At 40.3% G+C, this 18,519-nt stretch overlaps 1 protein-coding gene across 1 annotated transcript in view; it reads left to right on the top strand.

The window, feature by feature from the left end:
• The window catches only part of ADAM7 (ADAM metallopeptidase domain 7), an 83,914-nt gene extending 82,532 nt beyond the window's left edge, over window positions 1-1,382 (top strand). Inside the window, exon 23 of the mRNA XM_026519084.3 lies at window positions 1,142-1,382. Within this exon, the coding sequence (XP_026374869.3) occupies window positions 1,142-1,382 (241 nt within the window). The remainder of the gene's footprint in view (window positions 1-1,141) is intronic.
• The last annotated feature ends 17,137 nt before the right edge of the window (window positions 1,383-18,519 follow it).

Raw genomic sequence — 18,519 nt, 5'->3', positions numbered from 1 at the left:
GAAGCTGGTCTGAAAGCCTGAAAAGTTTGAATGGGGATTTTAAATTGGGAAGATAAATCCTGTTTGCTCTCAGTTCTGAAGTCCAGTCATCTTGAAGCTGACATTTCGATAGCCCCCCAAAACCCAGCCTCCTGAAAACTACTGTGAGGGTTGACTTTTGTTTTTGTTTTTTAATTTTATATGATCTGTTCATTTATTTAGTTTTTTAAAGGCCAGCAAATTAGCCACTGCTGCCATGGAAGCCCGCAGAGCTCTCCCTTTCCCCAGGGATAGGTAATGGATAGTAAATGTCAGGACAAGTTGCAGCCCCTGAGACTTAGATGACTTTGTGGTGGGCCATTCATGACAATTGATGTTCCCCTACTAATCACCACTGAGGAGTGAGAAATATTGATTAGACTCTGAGCTTATTGGAAACTTCCTGATCACTTTCTAACGGAAGCTCAGGCTTTTAGGAAACTCAAGAGCCATTACGTAAGGAAGTAGCTGTCTCCTGGCCTTGACAGAATCCATTAATATCTTTCTTCAGGAAAAGCTGTAATTGTGAACTGTATGTAATGGGTATTGATTGCTAAGAAAAGAAGATACATATAATCCTAAACCTCAGGGGTCTCCAGGAACAAAAGATATGGAAAAAGGGGCCTTCATAGGATCGTAGGCGTACAAGCTGGAAAGAAACAGTACCAGAGCTGTCTTAGAGCTTAAGTCAGTTCAAAAGCCAGTGCTTCTTGCTCAAGTATATTAGTGATTCGCTACAAGGAAAGCAAACAGCATTTACTGAGTACATACTGTTTGTCAGGCATTATTCTAAGCACTCCATATGCATTATTTTTTTTTTTACTTAAAATAACTCTATGTGTTCACTATTAGTATCATCATTTTACACTTTGAGAAAATTGAGGTCCAAAGTAAAATAATTTGCCAAAAGAGAGACAGCTGCAGAAAGAGCACAGCCAGGATATCAACCCAGGAATTCTATCTCCCGAGAGAGTATGCTTTCAATCACTACCATGTTGTTTGGTGAAAGTATAATTTTGATAGGGAAAAAGCACAAGCCCCTCCAACAGTCAGTGTGTAAGGGAAATTAATATATCTCGCTCCCATTCACATTTTCCATCCACAAACTTCCCAACCTTTTCAGCCACAGCAGCAACGATGCGCAGATTTACACAGCAAGGGACGCCAGGCAGCAGGCACCTCCCGGTTTAGCAGACCCTGGTTGCAGTGCTGTTGTCTGTGGTAGAACTGTATTTGGGGATGCACTCAAGACGTTACCACCTTTCATCAATCTCCTGGCCACTCCCACGGGGGTGCTTGTGATACTGGAATGTTTCTGTGTTTTACTAATTCAGGTTCTGGAAGATCTTTCTCAACTGGGGTAATGTTTTAGTTCAGTTTAGCACGCCTAGGAAAGATGTCTGTTGCTGCCTCCAATGTCTGTACGCAGGGAAAGAAAACCAACAGAATCATTGACTCTAGGCAGCAGCTGGTGGATCGGGGGATGGCAAGAGTCAATGAAGAGGCAGAGCTCTCTGATGAAGCCTTCTTCCTTGCTTTAAGAAATTGAAGAATGGGCACCTTTGACACATAGAGAAAGAGAGAGCAGCTACACTACACCTGTCAGACTCCAGGCACCTGCTAGACCTTTACACATTTCTCATCTGATGCCCACTGCAAAGCTCTGTGTACTTTTCACAGAAAAGTAATACTTTTTTTTATTTTACAGACAAGGAAACTAAGGATAAGAGGTTTCCAGACACACACCTGTAAATGGTAAAACAGAAATCTGAAAGTAAGCCTCAGACCAAAGTCACAGTCTGAACTCACTCGTTTCAAAACTGACCTATCACACACCTACGTGACAGTGACATCACAGGTGGCCACTGAATGAATGACCCAGCGGTCTATTTCGGGGAAAGGCAACTTTGATCTAGAGAAGGAGCTGGCTGGAAAAATGCAGTGGGCAGGCCTAGGTTTTTGTCATAAAAAGCAAGGTGTCAATTTCATTTTCCTATCGTCTCCAGGTTTTCAAAGTGATGATTAGAGGGGAAAAAATGTTCAAAGGTCTACTGTCATTCCAGCAGAGAGGATTCACTGGATAGAAAAATACAAAGGCTTTTAAATAAACCTTCTGGCATTTAAAGTCATTCCCATCCCATATTTAAACTATTCCTTTCTCTCATATTATCAACATCAGCCTCTGGATATAAAAGTTGATGTTCATTACCCAGCGATGATGAAATTTAAAAACAAAAAACAGAAAACTGAAGTTCTGGCTCAGGGGCATGCCTCTTCAGGTCTACCAGGGAAAGTAGCTGGATATTAATTTGATCTTAGAAATGTGTCTGATGCTCTCTCTGAAGAAGGACGGCGTTTAATATATCATTATCTACTGCAATCTTTAGGCTGGTGGAGGGAAGAAAGAAATAATCTTCCAAATAGCACATTGAGCAGATTTGATACCTCAATATTGAGGCACTGCCAACCACTCAGAAGAGAAAGAAATCAATCCCTTCCATCTTGTTCAAGCTGCTTGGTAGTTTAACAGGTTTCTATGCTGAAAATAGCACCAGCTGGACACTGTGCCATTCAATATGCCACCTTCAGAAATGAATAATCAGACACGAGCCCAATCCAGTGTCATATGGCTCCTTGAGATCACTTACATTTTCAAGTGAGCGAACACTCAGGAAGAAGCATGATAAAGTGGTAGATCCGCACATCATTTCCAGCCAGAGCTATAATCTTCTTCAATAGGACCCCTCAGTGACTCTTCCAAAAGGAAACAAGCTAAAAGTAGAAACAGAGACCAATAGTCCTTGCAGATTTCAGAGGGGAAAAAATGGCATAAAAATAACAAAATAAGTAACAAATATAGATTGATACGGTTTAGGCTCTGCTTGTTTAATTATTCATTTACTCCATCCCTCAACATGTACTCACAGCACATTTGCTGTATTGGAGGTACTGTTCTAGGTACAGGAAGATGTATGATGTAGAAAGCTCTGCCCTAAGAAGCCCACGCCTCATGGGAAAGCACACAGGCTCCTAAATGGATGGCCCTAAAATAACAGGATGAGGACATAGAGGAGGAAGGAAGAGGAAGGAAGAGGAGGTGTATCCTATTTGGTAGAATGGAGACTCCTTCAGAAAGGCAAATATTTATCAAGAACTTAACAAATTATAGGTTTGCCAAGTAGAAAATTAGCATTCCAGGGAGAATCAGCAAGTCTATGCACACCAGTTTGATGGGTCCATTCGTGGTGAGTAGTTAGAATTATAAGGTGTATAGCAATGATGATATGAGGGCAGGTTGAAGGTAGGCTGTGCAGGACATACTGTGCTGTGTTTATCTTAAAGGCAGTGGGGATTGTTTGAGGGATTTAAATGAGAGAGGCATGATCAAACTTGTATTTAAGTGGGAAAAAGACAGCCATAATTATGAAAGGTGGATCAAAGAGAAACCAGTGGGCTGTCCAAATTAGAAGACACCAAACTTCGTAGAGACCAGGGAAAGTAGAAACAGAGGGAAGAGGCTGGCTTCACACAGCTTCTTTCTTACTGAGTGAGGGACCAGGGCTGAAGTAGAATGAAAAGTTGATATTGGCTGGTCAGTTTCTGTTTCATGTAGATGAGGCTTCACCGGTTCCTTCACCCAGAAAGAATGTAAGAAGCAGGTCACCCTGAGGGTGATAATGAGTTACATTGGAGGTATTGTAACTGACTCTTACATAAATAAGTATAGTGAATTAATATGATAATAAGAGCAAACTGGGAAAAATTACTCAGAAAAGTTTTCCTTAAAAAAAAAATGATTTGGAGACACCTGGGTGGCTCCGTTAGTTGAATGTCTGACTCTTGACTTCCACTCAGGTCATGATCTCAGAGTCCTGGGATGGAGCTCTGCGTTGGGCTCCACGTTCAGCAGGAGTCTGCTTGAGGATCTCTCCCTCTCTGCCCCTCCCTCACTCTCATGCCCCCACAGGTGTGGTCACACGTGGTGTCTCTCACTCTCTCTCAAATAAATAAATGTCCTTAAAAAAAAGAAGCGATTTAAAACTATCTATTCAATTTATTAAACTATTGTGCTAGAAGCTGACTGTCTATAGCAGAATCCAGGATCAGTAGCACAGAGTAGAATAGAAAATAAGTGCATCGAATAGTGGTTTAGATTTCAAAGAAATGTTACATTTTTAAGTAATGTAAAGAAAGCACAATGGGGTTAGGTAACTAGTGGAAAACAATGACGATGTCAGTAATTCTGGGAGTAGGACTCCAGATTCTCCTAGCTGCTCATGCAGCACCTGGTCCCTGTCCATCCTCAGACGCATTGATGCATCAGAGTTCTCCCCCAAACTCCACAGATTCTGTGACTCTCCCTGCTGAGCTCAGGACACAACTTACTCTGAGCCCCAGTGAAAGCCCTTCGAGCAAGAACAGACAAGGGAGAAGAGGCATTCTCCTTGAAAGATTCTTTAAACCATTTCTATTCAACAAAATCATTCTTATCTCTGCCTTGAAACAATGCAAACATTTAATACATTTTGTATACTCTATGTTTCCCCTTAAGTCTTTGGATATATGAGATATAACTGTCTCAATGACCTTGTCTGGTCCTTCGAAAATCTGTGTCAGTTCTGGTTTGGTTTTGATTGAGTTTTCTACTCATAAGGGTCATATTCTCCTGCTTCTTTAATTCCTGGTCATTGTTGATTAGATTCCTCCCACTATGAATGCCACCATTACTGATACTGGATATTTATTTATTTATTTATTTATTTATTTATTTATTTATTTTGGATTCTTATACGTATTCTTGAACTTTGCTCTGAAAAGCTGTTAATTCTTTGGAGACAAGTTGATCCTTTCAGGTCTTGATTTTAAGATTGTTAGGCAGGCCCAGAGCAGTGTTTAGTCTAGGGCTACTAATTCCTCACTCCTGAGAAATACTGAGCACTGTACCAGATGCCCCATGAATTATGAGGCATCCAATGGAGCCAGCAGGAGCAGGCACTATGCCCAGCCTCGTAAGTGTACCATGTAACTTTCCCTTTGATTTGTGTTATGGGCTGAATCATGTCCCCACAAATATCTTTACTCCAAGCCTCCAGAATTGCAAAGAAATAAATTTCTGTTGTTTAAACAGTACGTGTTATTGTGGTTCAAGGAAAGTAATACAGATTTTAATGCAAGGACAATGGGGGGAAGCTGGAAGTCTTGAGACGCATGTTAGAAGAGGCATAGATTCCCTTTGAGAGACTATTGGCACAAATATGACTGGTAAAGACTATTCTGATGAAGGCTGAGAAAGAAGAGGAGAGCTGTGGAGCAAGTTTCTATCAGGGACACAGATATGATCACCAATAGGATGTTGTTAGAAGTACAAATGTTAAAGGTGCTTCTGGTGAGGTCTTGGAGGGAAATGACGAACATGTGATTGGAAACTAGATGAAAGGCAATTCTTGCTATAACGTTATAGACCTTGGCTGAATTGTGTCATAGTGCTTTATGGGAGGGAGGATTTGCCAGTGATGGACTTGGTTATTTAACTACACAAAGTGTTGAAGGAGGCACCTAGTTTCTCCTTGCTGCTTATAGTGAAATCCAAGAAGAGAGAAAGAGAAATTGAAGATGGAATTGTTAAGCATAACCAGAACTTGAAGATTTGGAAAATTCTGAGCCTATCCATATTGCAAAACTAAGAAAGAATATTCCAGAGAGAACACCAAGAACATGACTATGCAATAAGTTGTTAAAAGATTACCTGTGTGTGACTTATGGATCCAACCACCCATCTCAGCAGAAGCCAGGAATAGGCATGGGTCATACATTCAGAAACACTGAAGGAGATGGAGATGAGATGAAATGAAGGAAGGCTGTTGGACTTCAGAGATTCTACAGGACGGGTCAATAGAGCTGTCCTGATGCAAAATGCTATCCTTCTAGAAAAAGGAAGAATGACCCTAAAGGTGTTCAGAAGTTGGCAGGGATAGTCATTTCACCAAGGGCCAGAAAGCCAAGGCCTGAGGGGTCAGAGTCACTATCCACAGTCAAAGGAATGGGGCCACCACACTTGGACTGGTGGTTATACAAGGCAGGGCTACTAACCAGGTAGGCCCAGAGGATGGAACGTGGAGCCAAAAAGGATTATTCTTGAATCTTAACATCATATGGAATTTTCTCTGCTAGGTTTCAGACTTGCTTGGAACCCATCATCCTTTTCTTTTTTCTAATTTCTCCCTTTTAGAGTTGGAAGGTCTATCTTATGCCTGTCTTATCATTGTATTTGAGGAGCAGTTAACTTTTCTGGTTGCAAGATTCACAGCTGGAGAGGAATTTTGTGTCAGGATGAATCATACCTTGAGTTTCACCCATACCAGATTTAGATGATATTTAGACGAAATTTTGAATTTAGAGTATATGTGGGAATGAGTTAAGACATTTGGGGCTGTTGGGATGGAGTGATTGTATTCTGTATGAAAGAAGAACATGAATTTGGGGGGGTTGGGCAGAGGGTGGAGTGTTATAGGCAGAGTCCCCCCAAAATTCATATATTGAAGTCTTAATCCATAGTGCCGTAGAATTTGACTGTATTTAGAGATAAGCCTTCTAAAGTAGCAATTAAGTGAAAATGAAATCATTAGGGTAGGTTCTAATCTAATATAACAGGAAAAGGGGAGATGAGGACACAGATAGGCACAGAGGGATGACCATGTGAAGAAATCAGGAGAAGGCAGTCATCTACAAGAGAAGGAGAAAGGCCTCAGAGGAAACTAACCCTGAAGACACCTTAATCTTGGACTTCCTGCCTCCAGACCTGTTAGAAAATAAATTTCTACTTCTTAAGCCACTCGGTTTGTGGTATTTGGGACCACAGCCCAGCAAGCTAATACAACCTTAGGTTGTTTCCTGTCATATATGTGCTGCTCAGTGCCCTGTTAGACACCCTAGGGAAACTGGATCTGCAGAGTTCTGTTTCTGTGCAGCCCTCTCCCCTCTGATACTTTCTCCTACGCAGTAGCCCTACCATCACTCCATCTCCTCAGCTCTGCTGGGCTCCCCTTTCTTTCTTTCTTTTTTTTTTTTTTTTAAGATTTTATTTATTTATTTATTTGAGAGAGAGAGAGAGAGAACACAAGCCAGAGAGGGGAGAGGCAGAGGGAGTACCAGCCTCCCCACTGAGCAAGGAGCCCAATGCAAGCCTCTATCCCAGGACCCAGGGATCATGACCTGAGCTGAAGGAAGCCACTTAACTGACTGAGCCACCCAGGTGCCTTTGGACTCCCCTTCCTTTGTGATGTAGCCTATAAACTCTTAAGACAGTGAGCCTGGAAACCATGTAGTTCCACTATTTTGCTTCCAGTTTCTCAATCATCCTTCATTGTTTGCCATCTTGTGTCTTGAAAACTGTTGTTTCATATATTTTAAACTTTATGTTTTAGTGGATATTCCAGGTGGGAGGGTGAATCTGGCGCCTGTTCCAGTTAATCCTTGGTTGAATATAAAAGAAGAATGAAGTAGAATGGCAACTTTTCTTTCTGGCAATATGGTCAACTAGAAAGCTAAAGAAATGTACCTGGAACAGAATACCAAAAAAGTTTTGCAGAAAACTTTGTTTTTTTCCTAATTCATTGCTGCATTGATATGAAAGCAAAGGAAATTTTCAGAGTCCAGGAACAATGAAAAATGTGAATTCAGAGATGTAAGCTAGAGAAAAGCCACTTTAATGACAAACTCAATTTTTATCTCACAGTCAGGGTCCAATGAACAGGACATGACATTTTAGAAAATTACAAAGCAGAGTTGGAATTAGGTCATCAGGACCAAGAATCAGTAGGAAAAAACAGCCGATTAAAATATCCAAATATAATAGATGTTGGAATTAACTGACTCAAAATATAAAATAGGCACATGTACTTAAAGAGTTAAAAGAGCAGAAAACAAGAAACAAAATAAGAAATAAGAAACAAAAATAACCCATTGTTTAAATATATACATAAAGTAATTAAAATTAAAAATTCAATGGTTGTATTCAGCAGTATATTGGATATAACCAAAGAGAGAGTTAGTGAGCTTTATGACAGTTCCAAAGAAATTATCCAGACAGAATGCAGCATAATGAGATAGGATTGGGGGAAAAAATGAAAGAATAGTTTGAAGACATAGGAGGAAGTGAAAAGATTTAACCTATACCTAGCTATAGTCTCAAAGTAGACAACTGAGAAAACAGAGGGACATTATTTATAAAATTGTGGCTGAATATTTTCTGGTAGGGGGAGAAAGAAGGAGATGGGAAGGAAAAAGGGGGAAAAAATCAAAACTAGAGTGTGTGACTGCCCAGATGTGAAGTACCCATCTTAGAAGTTAGAGTGAAGTTTCATATCATCAGATGTAAAGGGAAGAACTCAAAACCTTCAGAAGGAAAATACAGGCTATCAAGAAAGATGAAAGAATCAAGGAAGCATTATATTTCTGAGTGCAGTGCAGGAGGTTAGGAGAAAAAATGATCAAGATCTTCACATGTTGAGGGAAGATGTTTTTCAAACCTAGAAGTCTAAATTCAGCCAAACTTAATAATAAAGATGAACATAGAGTAGATATTTTCCCCATACAAATTCTCCAAATTCTCCCTGTTGTTCATTTACAGGAAGGTAGCAGAGGATGTGCTTCAAAGTTTTAGAGAGTAAAGGAATAAAGGCAACCAAAGATTTGGTAAACAGATGAGTCAACACAGTGGAAAAGCGAAGGGAGTTTCCCAGAAGCGGGTGGAGGGAAGTCCACTGTGCTAGGGAGCCCTAGGGAGCAGCTCTCAGATGGCAACGAGACCACGAACAGCTCCAGAGAGATGTCTCCAAGAGGAAATCAACAAAAGAGGACCTGGTTGAGAACAAGGTGTCTTTATCATTCTGAGATGTGGTTTCTGGTTCTTCTGGGGCAGTGGGTCTCAATGAGGGTGATTTTCTTTTCCTTAGGAGACTTGGATAATGTCTGGAGACATTTTTGGTTGTTGCAGTGAGATGGGGGTGCTTCTGGTATCAAGTAGGATGAGGCCAGGGATGAGACTGAACACCCTACGATGCACAGAACAGCCTCCTGCCCTTCACCATCCCATCAAAGAATTCTAAGACCAAAATGTCAGTAGTTCCAAGGTCAAAAAACCCTGTCCTGAAAAGTTTAAGACAAAAATTTTAAAGGAGGCTATTTTGACTCCATGGTGATGGGGGAGAAGGACAAGAAAAAACAATGTAATCACATGTACTATGCTGGTCAAATATGAGCAATATTTAAGACAACTGTGTTATAACTATTTTGAACAGATTAAGAAACAGAAGTGGTGAGAGAAAACAGGTAAAAGATGAATCTTTATCTCTCTTAGTTGGAAGACAGCAGATAATTCCTGAAACTATCATATATATAAATGGAAGTATAAGTAACTTATTTAGAAACATGGAGGTAGGGGGCCCTGGGTGGCTCAGTCATTAAGCGTCTGCCTTCGGCTCAGGGCATGATCCCAGGGTCCTGGGATTGAGCCCCGCATCAGGCTCCCTGCTCCACTGGGATCCTGCTTCTTCCTCTCCCACTCCCCAAGCTTGTGCTCCCTCTCTTGCTGGCTGTCTCTCTCTCTGTCAAATAAATAAATAAAATCTTTAAGAAAAAAAAAAAGAAAGAAACATGGAGGTAGCTGAGAGTGGAAATAACCTATAGAATCTAATGTTTACTATGTAACAGTGGAAACCAAGAATGGGAAAGTATGGGGCAGAGGCCCCTGTCTTTCATTATAAATCTTTAAATATTATTTGATATTTGAAACCATGTTGTAATGAAAAAAATTTTTAAAGCGGGTAAACAACCATCCATCATGACATTCAGTAATCTAATCAAGAAATTAGAGTTCTGGTTCATATAAATGAGTAAGCTACTTAGACAATTTTGATGACAATTTAATATCTTTATTTTCAGATGGATATGCCAAGAGATGCATTTTTTCTGACCTTCACTGTAAATTGTCCCCATTATTTCAAATTGGTTTCCTCTAGTGGAGAGCTCAGGCAGGGAGGCTGAAGCTGTGTGTTCTGGGGTTGATCCAGCAAGCAGCAAGATGGTCCCATCATCATCTAACATGATGGTAGAAGGACAATGTAAAATTGCAACTGGGGGACAAAACTGAGGCTGATCCAAAGAGACCTGGGCAAAGCAGGTCCTTCCCACTGTAATAGAGGAAGCATCGAGAGCCCGCCTATTGGAATCAAATGGAATTGAAAAGTGCAGTAATTTGGGGAGAATTAGCTGGAATGAGGGATATAGGAAGTGTCTAGAATAATTCCAGAGATGGGAGCCCTTGTCCCACCACTAGGCTCGAATGAATTCTCCATACATTGGCATTTGAAAGGTCACCCACTAAAGCGGATGGGATGTAAAAAACATCAGATGATCACGTGAAGGGAAGACTCAAAAATTAAACAAATATGCATGCACACACACACACGTAAATTATTTTCATCTTTTTTCCAAAGATTTTTTTATTTGAGAGAGAGAGAGAGAGAGAGCACGAGGGGGTGAGGGGAGAGTCTTCAAGCAGACTCCCCGCTGAGCACAGAGCCAGACACAGGGCGCCATCTCAGGATCCATGAGATCATGACCTGAGCTGAAACCAAGAAATGGATGCTTGACCGAATGAGCCACCCAGGTGTCCCTAGTCTCTGATTTTGAAATTCAGGGCACAGCCTCCGTGAGCCACTCAAATCAATGAAATAGATGAGATTACCAGTCTTTAAGTGATCGGGATAAAACCCTGCTTTGCTGCTGTGCTTAAACAGCATCGTTGTATGACAGCATCACTGGAAGTCTGACTTGACCAAGGACCCTGTTTTCAACCAAGAAGTCCAGCACTGAGGGCTTGCTGCTTCTGGGTTATGGGCTTGCTTACCTCTTTGCTTTAAGGAGCACTGCTAATATAGAACTGTTTATAATCAAGGCTTTAATAATAACATGAGATTTTTAAAAGCGATTTACTATTTTAATTAGATGTGGTCATGATTAAAATCTTCTGCATTGCTTCATAATATTTTGAAGATGACAGTGCAATTTTCCTCTTATCACTAAGAATAATTTGTATTAGTACATTCAGAGAATATACACCATATGGAAGACAAGTTGCATTGGTTTTTAGAGGAGGAATAGCTGTATCACATGGAAAAATTTTAAATCTTATAAGCTAATGATGTTAATATTTGCATTCATGTGGTGAAAACCCTTCCCTTTTTCACAGTCAAATTTTTCTTCTATGTATATGTTAAGTATATATATTTTTTCCTGTGGTCAGTAGCAGTACAAAGTTGTTCTTCAGGGCAGTTGCATTTTGGCAAGATATTAGAAACAGAAGAAATACAAGTTTTGTTTTAGTTATCTTGTTTTTTATAAAGCCCACGATAGCCAAGGAAATTTCAGAATTTCTAATGGTAACGGGAATATGGTTGGAAAGGACAAGAAGGATCAGCAATGCATTTTGGTGCTGGGTGACCAGGGTGGGTTTGGGAAGTGGGAATGTATTTGATAGGAAGCACAGAAAATATTTTATATCATCCTGGTCCTCAAAGCACTTATACCAGCTTGAGAATTAGGATTAATACATAAAGACAAAAAATCCCATGTGAAGTGCAAGCACTAATCTTAAATAGATTAGGAGCACAGAGTGAACTACTCCGAGTGTGAGCATATAGGGGTTTGAACCTGAAGGACCTTGAGAAAGACTATCTTTCAGGCTCTAAACATTAATCATTGTGGGGGTGTCTGCGTGGCTCAGTCGGTTGAGCAACTGGCTCTTGATTTCAGCTCAAGTCATGATCTTTGGGCTCCTTGCTCAGCGGGGGTCTGCTTAAGACTCTCTTCCCCGTCTGCTGTCCTTCTCCCCCGACCCTCACTCCAAAATATATAAATTAATCTTTAAAAAGAAACACATTAATTATTATGGGGAAGAGGAAATAAATGAAGCAAGGCGACAATTAAATTCCTCTTTATTATTTTGCATAATTTACTAGTTAAAACCGATGGAGATTACGTTTTGTAATTTAAAAAGAAATAATGTGTGTTTTAGATAGAAAAAGGAGTGATGTCTGATTTGCCTCCTCCATTCTCAGCGTAGCAAATGGCTGTCTGATGTCCTAGAACAGCCAGAACCAGAACGAATTATCTTCTCCCATAACAAAGTCATCACCTCCTCATTCTCTGCTAGCATGGAAGGTAGATCAGTGCATTTTTAGCCCCACTGCCCACCTTTCTCCTAAGCAGACAGCTACTGAGTTCTGCCCTGCATGTTACTGGAGAAAAAGCACTGAGGATGAAGATACTTGGTGACTGTTTAGTTAAATGTGGCTTCTTAATGAATAGCATGAGAGAGAAGTCCTAGTTAGAAACACAGACAAACAAAAAACCTTGGAAGGACATTAAGTAGACCAAATAGGGAGGTTTTTGTATCCGGTTGATGTGAAATGTTTGGCCTGTCTTATTTTCTCAGTTTTTCATTATTTGATTTTAAATGAGAATAGCCAATTCCCCTGCCATACCAATGAACCACATAGCAACAGTCATTTGTAGAACACAGTAGTCGACCTGATTTATTCATACAGCAAAGCGTTGACTCTAGCTTTGGATGATATTTCTCTCTAATTAATTTTCCATAGAAAGTACCAAAATCATTCTCACTAAGTCCTGTTCGTGATATCCTAACATCCTTTGTTCTTACCAGCCACAATATACACCAGATATAGAAAACATAATAGCTTTTCTTCTCCTGTTATGTATGAACCCTTGGGAATGGAGATACGCAGAAAGCAGCTTACAGCAACTCATTTACAGATACTTATTTGCATCTTTATGTGTCATTCACTAGAAAGTTTTTTTGGTTAAGAGAGCCAGAATCAGCCAGTTGCTTTTATCTATCTAATCTATCCATCTATCTAATCTATCCATCTATCTATCTATATCTATCTATCTATCTATCTAATCATCAGCTGATTTTATTAAAGTCTCACTTTCAAAGGCTGTTAAGTCATCAGCAAATATAGGACCTACTGTGTGCCCAGCCCTTAAAGATAGTATTAAATATATATGATAAATGTGGGAAAAGATAGTTCCTACCCTTCTACTTAGATTGTGAAAATATCTACCATTAAATAATACAAAAGAGTATGTCATTCAAACCTGGATGATTGGGCACAGAATAGGAAGTGTTATATAACCCAAATATCCCAAGTCTTTCCATACTGTGACTTCAATTAGAAGCAGAAAGTGAAGTCACCCTGACCGTGGACTCTGCAGAAACACGAGCTGATAGGACTTCTGGGTTCTGACACCTAGTAGTGGTATATTCTTGGGCATGAATGGACCTCTCTGTGCTCCCCTTAAGCTTTCCTTGAAGATATTATCCTCACCTCAAAAATGTCCTCCAGTCACTTCTGGGAGGTCCCACAGGGGTTTTTCACATGAGGTCAACAAACCACAGGCTTTGGCCACGTGCATTTGCCTACTCAGGTGCATGCTTGCCCGTGTCTGCTGTCTCATCCCTGTTACCTGCACTGTCCACACCTCTTTTCTAGGTCATTCAAGACTTCCAACAATCAGCGTGCTTGCACCACGGGCTCTCCATTTGCCCCTCAGATTCACTTTCTACCCCTGCCTTCCTTCTGGGTTTGTCTGATTGGAGGCAGCAAGCAGGAATTTAGGGACAGAAGAGTGCAGCAATCCTTTTATTTCCCCAATCCTTCTATGTTGGACTGTGGCGTGAGAGTTGCTGTGCTCCTCTACCAAAGAGCAGCCGTCTCCTACAGCAATCCGCCTGCCCTGTGCCCCTTCGGACTAAGGGTGGTAAGGGCCAGCTGCTCTTGATAGTCTTGGGATGCTTCCCCCTCCTTTTTGAGCCCCCTGAAGCCCTAATCACACCTTTTTACAAAATAGCAATTTCTCCCCTTGCTACGCCTTTCATTAACACTCACCAATTACCCCACATATGGCATCTGTGATCTGCCCAGACCCTGATGGCTACCATGTCATAATTCCACTTAGTTTCACGCAGAAGTTGTGGAATATTCATCCTCCCTGCCCCCTCTTTTCCCAATGCAATTACATGGGCCCTAAAGCAGATCAGCTTATACCCAGTTAAGTCAAATAGTTACAACACATCTCATGAAACCCAGTTCCCCACAATTTTAGAAAACAAGTGGGAAGGAAGGAAGGAAGGAAGGAAGGAAGGAAGGAAGGAAGGAAGGAAGGAAGGAAGGAAGCATTCCTTCCATCTTTCTCATTAGGTCCTACTCCTATTCACAACACCCTTTCTAGGCATAAAATATGAATACAAAGACACATGGTTAGACCCAGAAGAAGAAGAGAAGGCTTGGCTTAGAGGGCACTGATTTATTCAAGCAGAACATTCTCGGTTCCAGTCATAAAAATGAGGGTGTTTGCAGGAGGTGGGAGGTGTGGAGGTAGGGCAAGAAACTCAGAATCACAAAGGTTGGACTGATCAGAAAAGTTTTTATGAACAAGGTGAGACCAGTTTGACCTTGATAGAGGAGAAAAATGGGGATACATTAAGAAGCTTAGAGTATATTTCAGAGAAAGGTAACATTTACATAAGGGTAACAAGATTACTCCAATATTAATAGATTGTGGGTACCATGTGCTGGGGAACAAGGCACGATGGGTTATGAATAAAGCCATATGATAGAAGACCTATGTATAAATATTTAAATAAGATGTAGCCAGCAATGGGAAAACATTGAGGTTATAAGCTAAACATGGCTAGACCATGGGAGAAATTCTGATTTAACAGTTTCAATTGATTTAACTGGATTTTGGAGCTGTGATGGTGCTAACCTCAGAATGACCTTAATAGACCTCCAGGAATATGTGGAAACCAGTAGAACCCAAGCTAATTTTTCCAGTAGGGCTCATGAGGAAATACTGAAATTTTAGTTAAGGGATCTTACAGAGAGTTATGGTGCTTTTCTAAATCTTTGTTCAGCAGAGGAGAGATGACAGATAAATAGGCCTTTAACACAATTCTGCACTTGGAAACTGCAAAGCTGTCAAAGTGTCCAGAAACTTATGCAGAAGCAGTTGCCACACTAGAAAAGTCTTTAATTCCATTTCTTGAAAAATGAGTCTATAATAATTCTTCAGGCCCATGCTACATCTATTATGACACATTGCTTGATTTGCAGTCTAGAAGAACTGCTAATGTAGAAAAGGGCAAAGAGATGGAAATAACCAGAATTGGTGCAAAGTGCAGTTGGCATGGACTCCAAGATCACAGGTCATAAAGTGGTCCAAAGTTCTTGGTCATCTAAACTATCTGCATATGACCTTTTTTCTTTTTATTTCATAGAAATACAGAATTAGTGGAGGGGAAAAAATAATATACTTTTGGACATTTAAGAGGGGCTAAACTCTGTGCTATATTCTTTACATTTCCTCATTTATTAACCGTTTTATTAATAACAGGGGTGTTAGCCGGTTTGTTCAGGATCATACAGCAAAAGGTTTTAAAGTAGGGTGCTCCAATCTTCAACAATTGTATGCTACTCACCTGGCATAAGTGTGCAGAAAGAGTCTGAATATGGATATGCTCAACCCTATAGATCTGAGTTTTCTGCCAAGAATTTTCAACAAGTGTGCTACAGAGCTAAGCTCCTGCCTGCTTGCAATCATCCTCTACCTCTCCGATCTAAATCAAGCCTCTATTAAAGAAGATCCACTCCCTATTTCTTTCCTAACACTTTCATGTAGTTTCCTTATGTATGTATGTATGTATGTATGTATGTGTGTGTGTATGTATGTATGTTCCGTCATTTGTGTGTGTTTGAAAGAAAACGAGATTTGATGTCATTTATTCATTTATATTTTTGTATATCTTAGCACCTCCTATATGTAAGGTGTTAACAAGAACTAAAAGAAAAATAAAATTGCAATCTTTTACTCGAGGAGTTTTTAAAAAGGTAAGGAATAGACAATTACGTTGCAACCTCTACCTCTAATATTGTATGTATATTGAATATTGTACGTTCAAAATAACCCTGGAAAATGTATCATATTGAGGTGATAAATTGTATGTTGTAAAGGATTTGAATGCCAGGTGTAAGGTACTTGAAATTTACTGAGCACTGGGGAGTCATTTTAGAGTTTTTAGTATCCCTTAAATCTGTGTCTTTTCCAAATACAATTGTGGGATTATCAAAAATTCCAATATATGCATAGAGTAAAAACACTGAATTTAGAGCTGGAATAAACTTTGTAAATCACCTTGTTCCACTCTGTCATTTGTCAAGGAGGATGTTCCAGTTCAAGGAGGTGAAAATTACTTACCTGAGTCTGAGAGGGTCTGTGTAGGGTTTCTTTCTAAATTTAAATCTCTTAGTAGATTGTCATTGAACTGAATGTCCACTTACTTAACTCACAAATCAGTATTTCACAGGATCTTTGTGACCACTGATTCATTATCATATTGGCTGAGTAAACAGTGGAGTACCCACGCTGTGTTCCGTGCATAATGAGAAAAGCAATAGCAGGGCCCTGCCCCAGAAGAACTTCGTTAAGATGGAGGAGGCTGAAATGCCAAGGAAGGCATTTGCTGATACATTTGGATTCACAGGGTATTGGGAGAGCACAAAAATGTACTGTGGTATCTTAATACCCAGCAGGCTTTTCAAAATGCATGGATATTTCATAAAAACATTCCACGTGAAACGCCTATAAATACAGATGACTTTGTTGTAAAATCCTCAAGGTCTAGAACAACTATTAATGAAAGGGCCAGGCAACATTCCCATCTGGAAGAAGGTCGTGTGTGCTTTACTACTCAGGGACGGAGGCCCCTGTTTTGCCCACAGCCAGGACTCCAGGGACGGCTTTAGCTAAACTCGCATTCAGGAAATGACAGAGCCCGGTTTCTTGCCCACTCTGAAAGCTCAGAGCTCTTCCTTAGCAGCTGGCCTATTTGCTGAGCTGCAGAAAATCTCTCTTTCATGATGGAACTTCATTTCACAAATTCAAGGAGTGGTTCAAGGCTATCAAGGTCATTGGACCATTTCCCTCATTTTTTCAGGAGAGAAAAATGACACCCCCAAGGGCTCAGTGATGTGCTAGCTACAAGCAGATGCAGCCAGGTCCCTGGGCATTCAGGGCTAGTCCAGCATTGCATCCACTGCACCATGTTTCTTTGATATCTTCTCCAATGTAATTTTCCCATTATGAATGAACTTACAATGATCCATTACGGAGCAGTGTCAAGAAGAGTTGCATCTATTCATTCAACACTATTCTGGGGCCACATGGATTTTTATTCCAAGAGAAATAGCTAGGATGGGAAAGAATGACATTAACAGAGTTTCCTCTTTGTGACAACTTTGCTGGGATGCACCTCTTATTAGCCTGTGTCTTATACTGAGCACTGCCCACTTTAATGATTTAGCATTTAAAACTAAAGGAAAACTAGATGGAAATGCTGCTAGACAAATCTCTGAGGGGTGTGAAGTGTGTGTGTGTGTGTGTGTGTGTGTGTGTGTGTGTGAATATCCTTATTATGTAGATTAGAAAACTGAGCTCTGAGGGATGATCTGTCCAGGTCTTACATTAGTAAATGGCAAAGCTGAAAAATAAATTCAGATCCTTCTGAACCCAAATCCAAGCTCTTTACACTGCACCAATTTATGCATTGAATGCATCAACTCTGCTCTTAAATTAAACAGAAACAATTCCTTGCTTTCATGCCAGGTGATCTCAGTGTATAGTTCTGGGTTTAGGATGAACAGAACCGTGCTTAAATTTATCTAGCATTTTGCATTTCCCGAATGTATCGCCTCCTTTTTTATTACTTGGTGGATGAAGAAAATCTTTATAAGCAATTTTTGCAAGTCATAGTGGTTTAAAAAAAAAAAAAAAAAAAAGGCAGGGCACAGGGGCCCTGAGGAATGATGGCTCTGGCATTGTATGGCCTCAGAGGCAGGAAAGGATTACAATGTTTAAAGTTTCCCAGATTTTGTCAGTGTCCTATCAGTCTCAAGTATAAAATTGACATAGAATTTCCAAGGCATTGAGAACTAGTGTCTAAAATACCAGGTCTCTCTGCTGAAAAGCAAGATGAAAAATGTTACAAATATAAATCTGGGAGTCACAGGAATCAATGTTTGTGATTTGTGGAAGTCTCATTACCACCACTGAAATCTCAATGATTCTATGCAACCTAATAGCCATCAGCCATAAACCACCTAACATTGTAAAATGTAATAAAAATCCACTGGGGTGGGAGCGCAGGAGATGGTGTTACTGTGTTACAACCTTTCTATACAATGGCCAACACACTGACAGCTTTCACATCCTTTTCCTTTGGCTGTCTTGATTATGCTGTGTGAATTTGCTCACACGTAGCATAGACGCAAGTCTGGTTTATATTGCAGGGGCTTCTGGTTAGCAACACCAATTCTCCAGAGACTCTAGTCTCTTCGTTCCCAGAACGGAATACTTGCA

Source organism: Ursus arctos, unplaced genomic scaffold, assembly GCF_023065955.2.
Source record: "Ursus arctos isolate Adak ecotype North America unplaced genomic scaffold, UrsArc2.0 scaffold_11, whole genome shotgun sequence".
NCBI classification, from domain to species: Eukaryota; Metazoa; Chordata; class Mammalia; order Carnivora; family Ursidae; genus Ursus; species Ursus arctos.
This window is presented reverse-complemented; position numbering and strand designations above follow the sequence as displayed.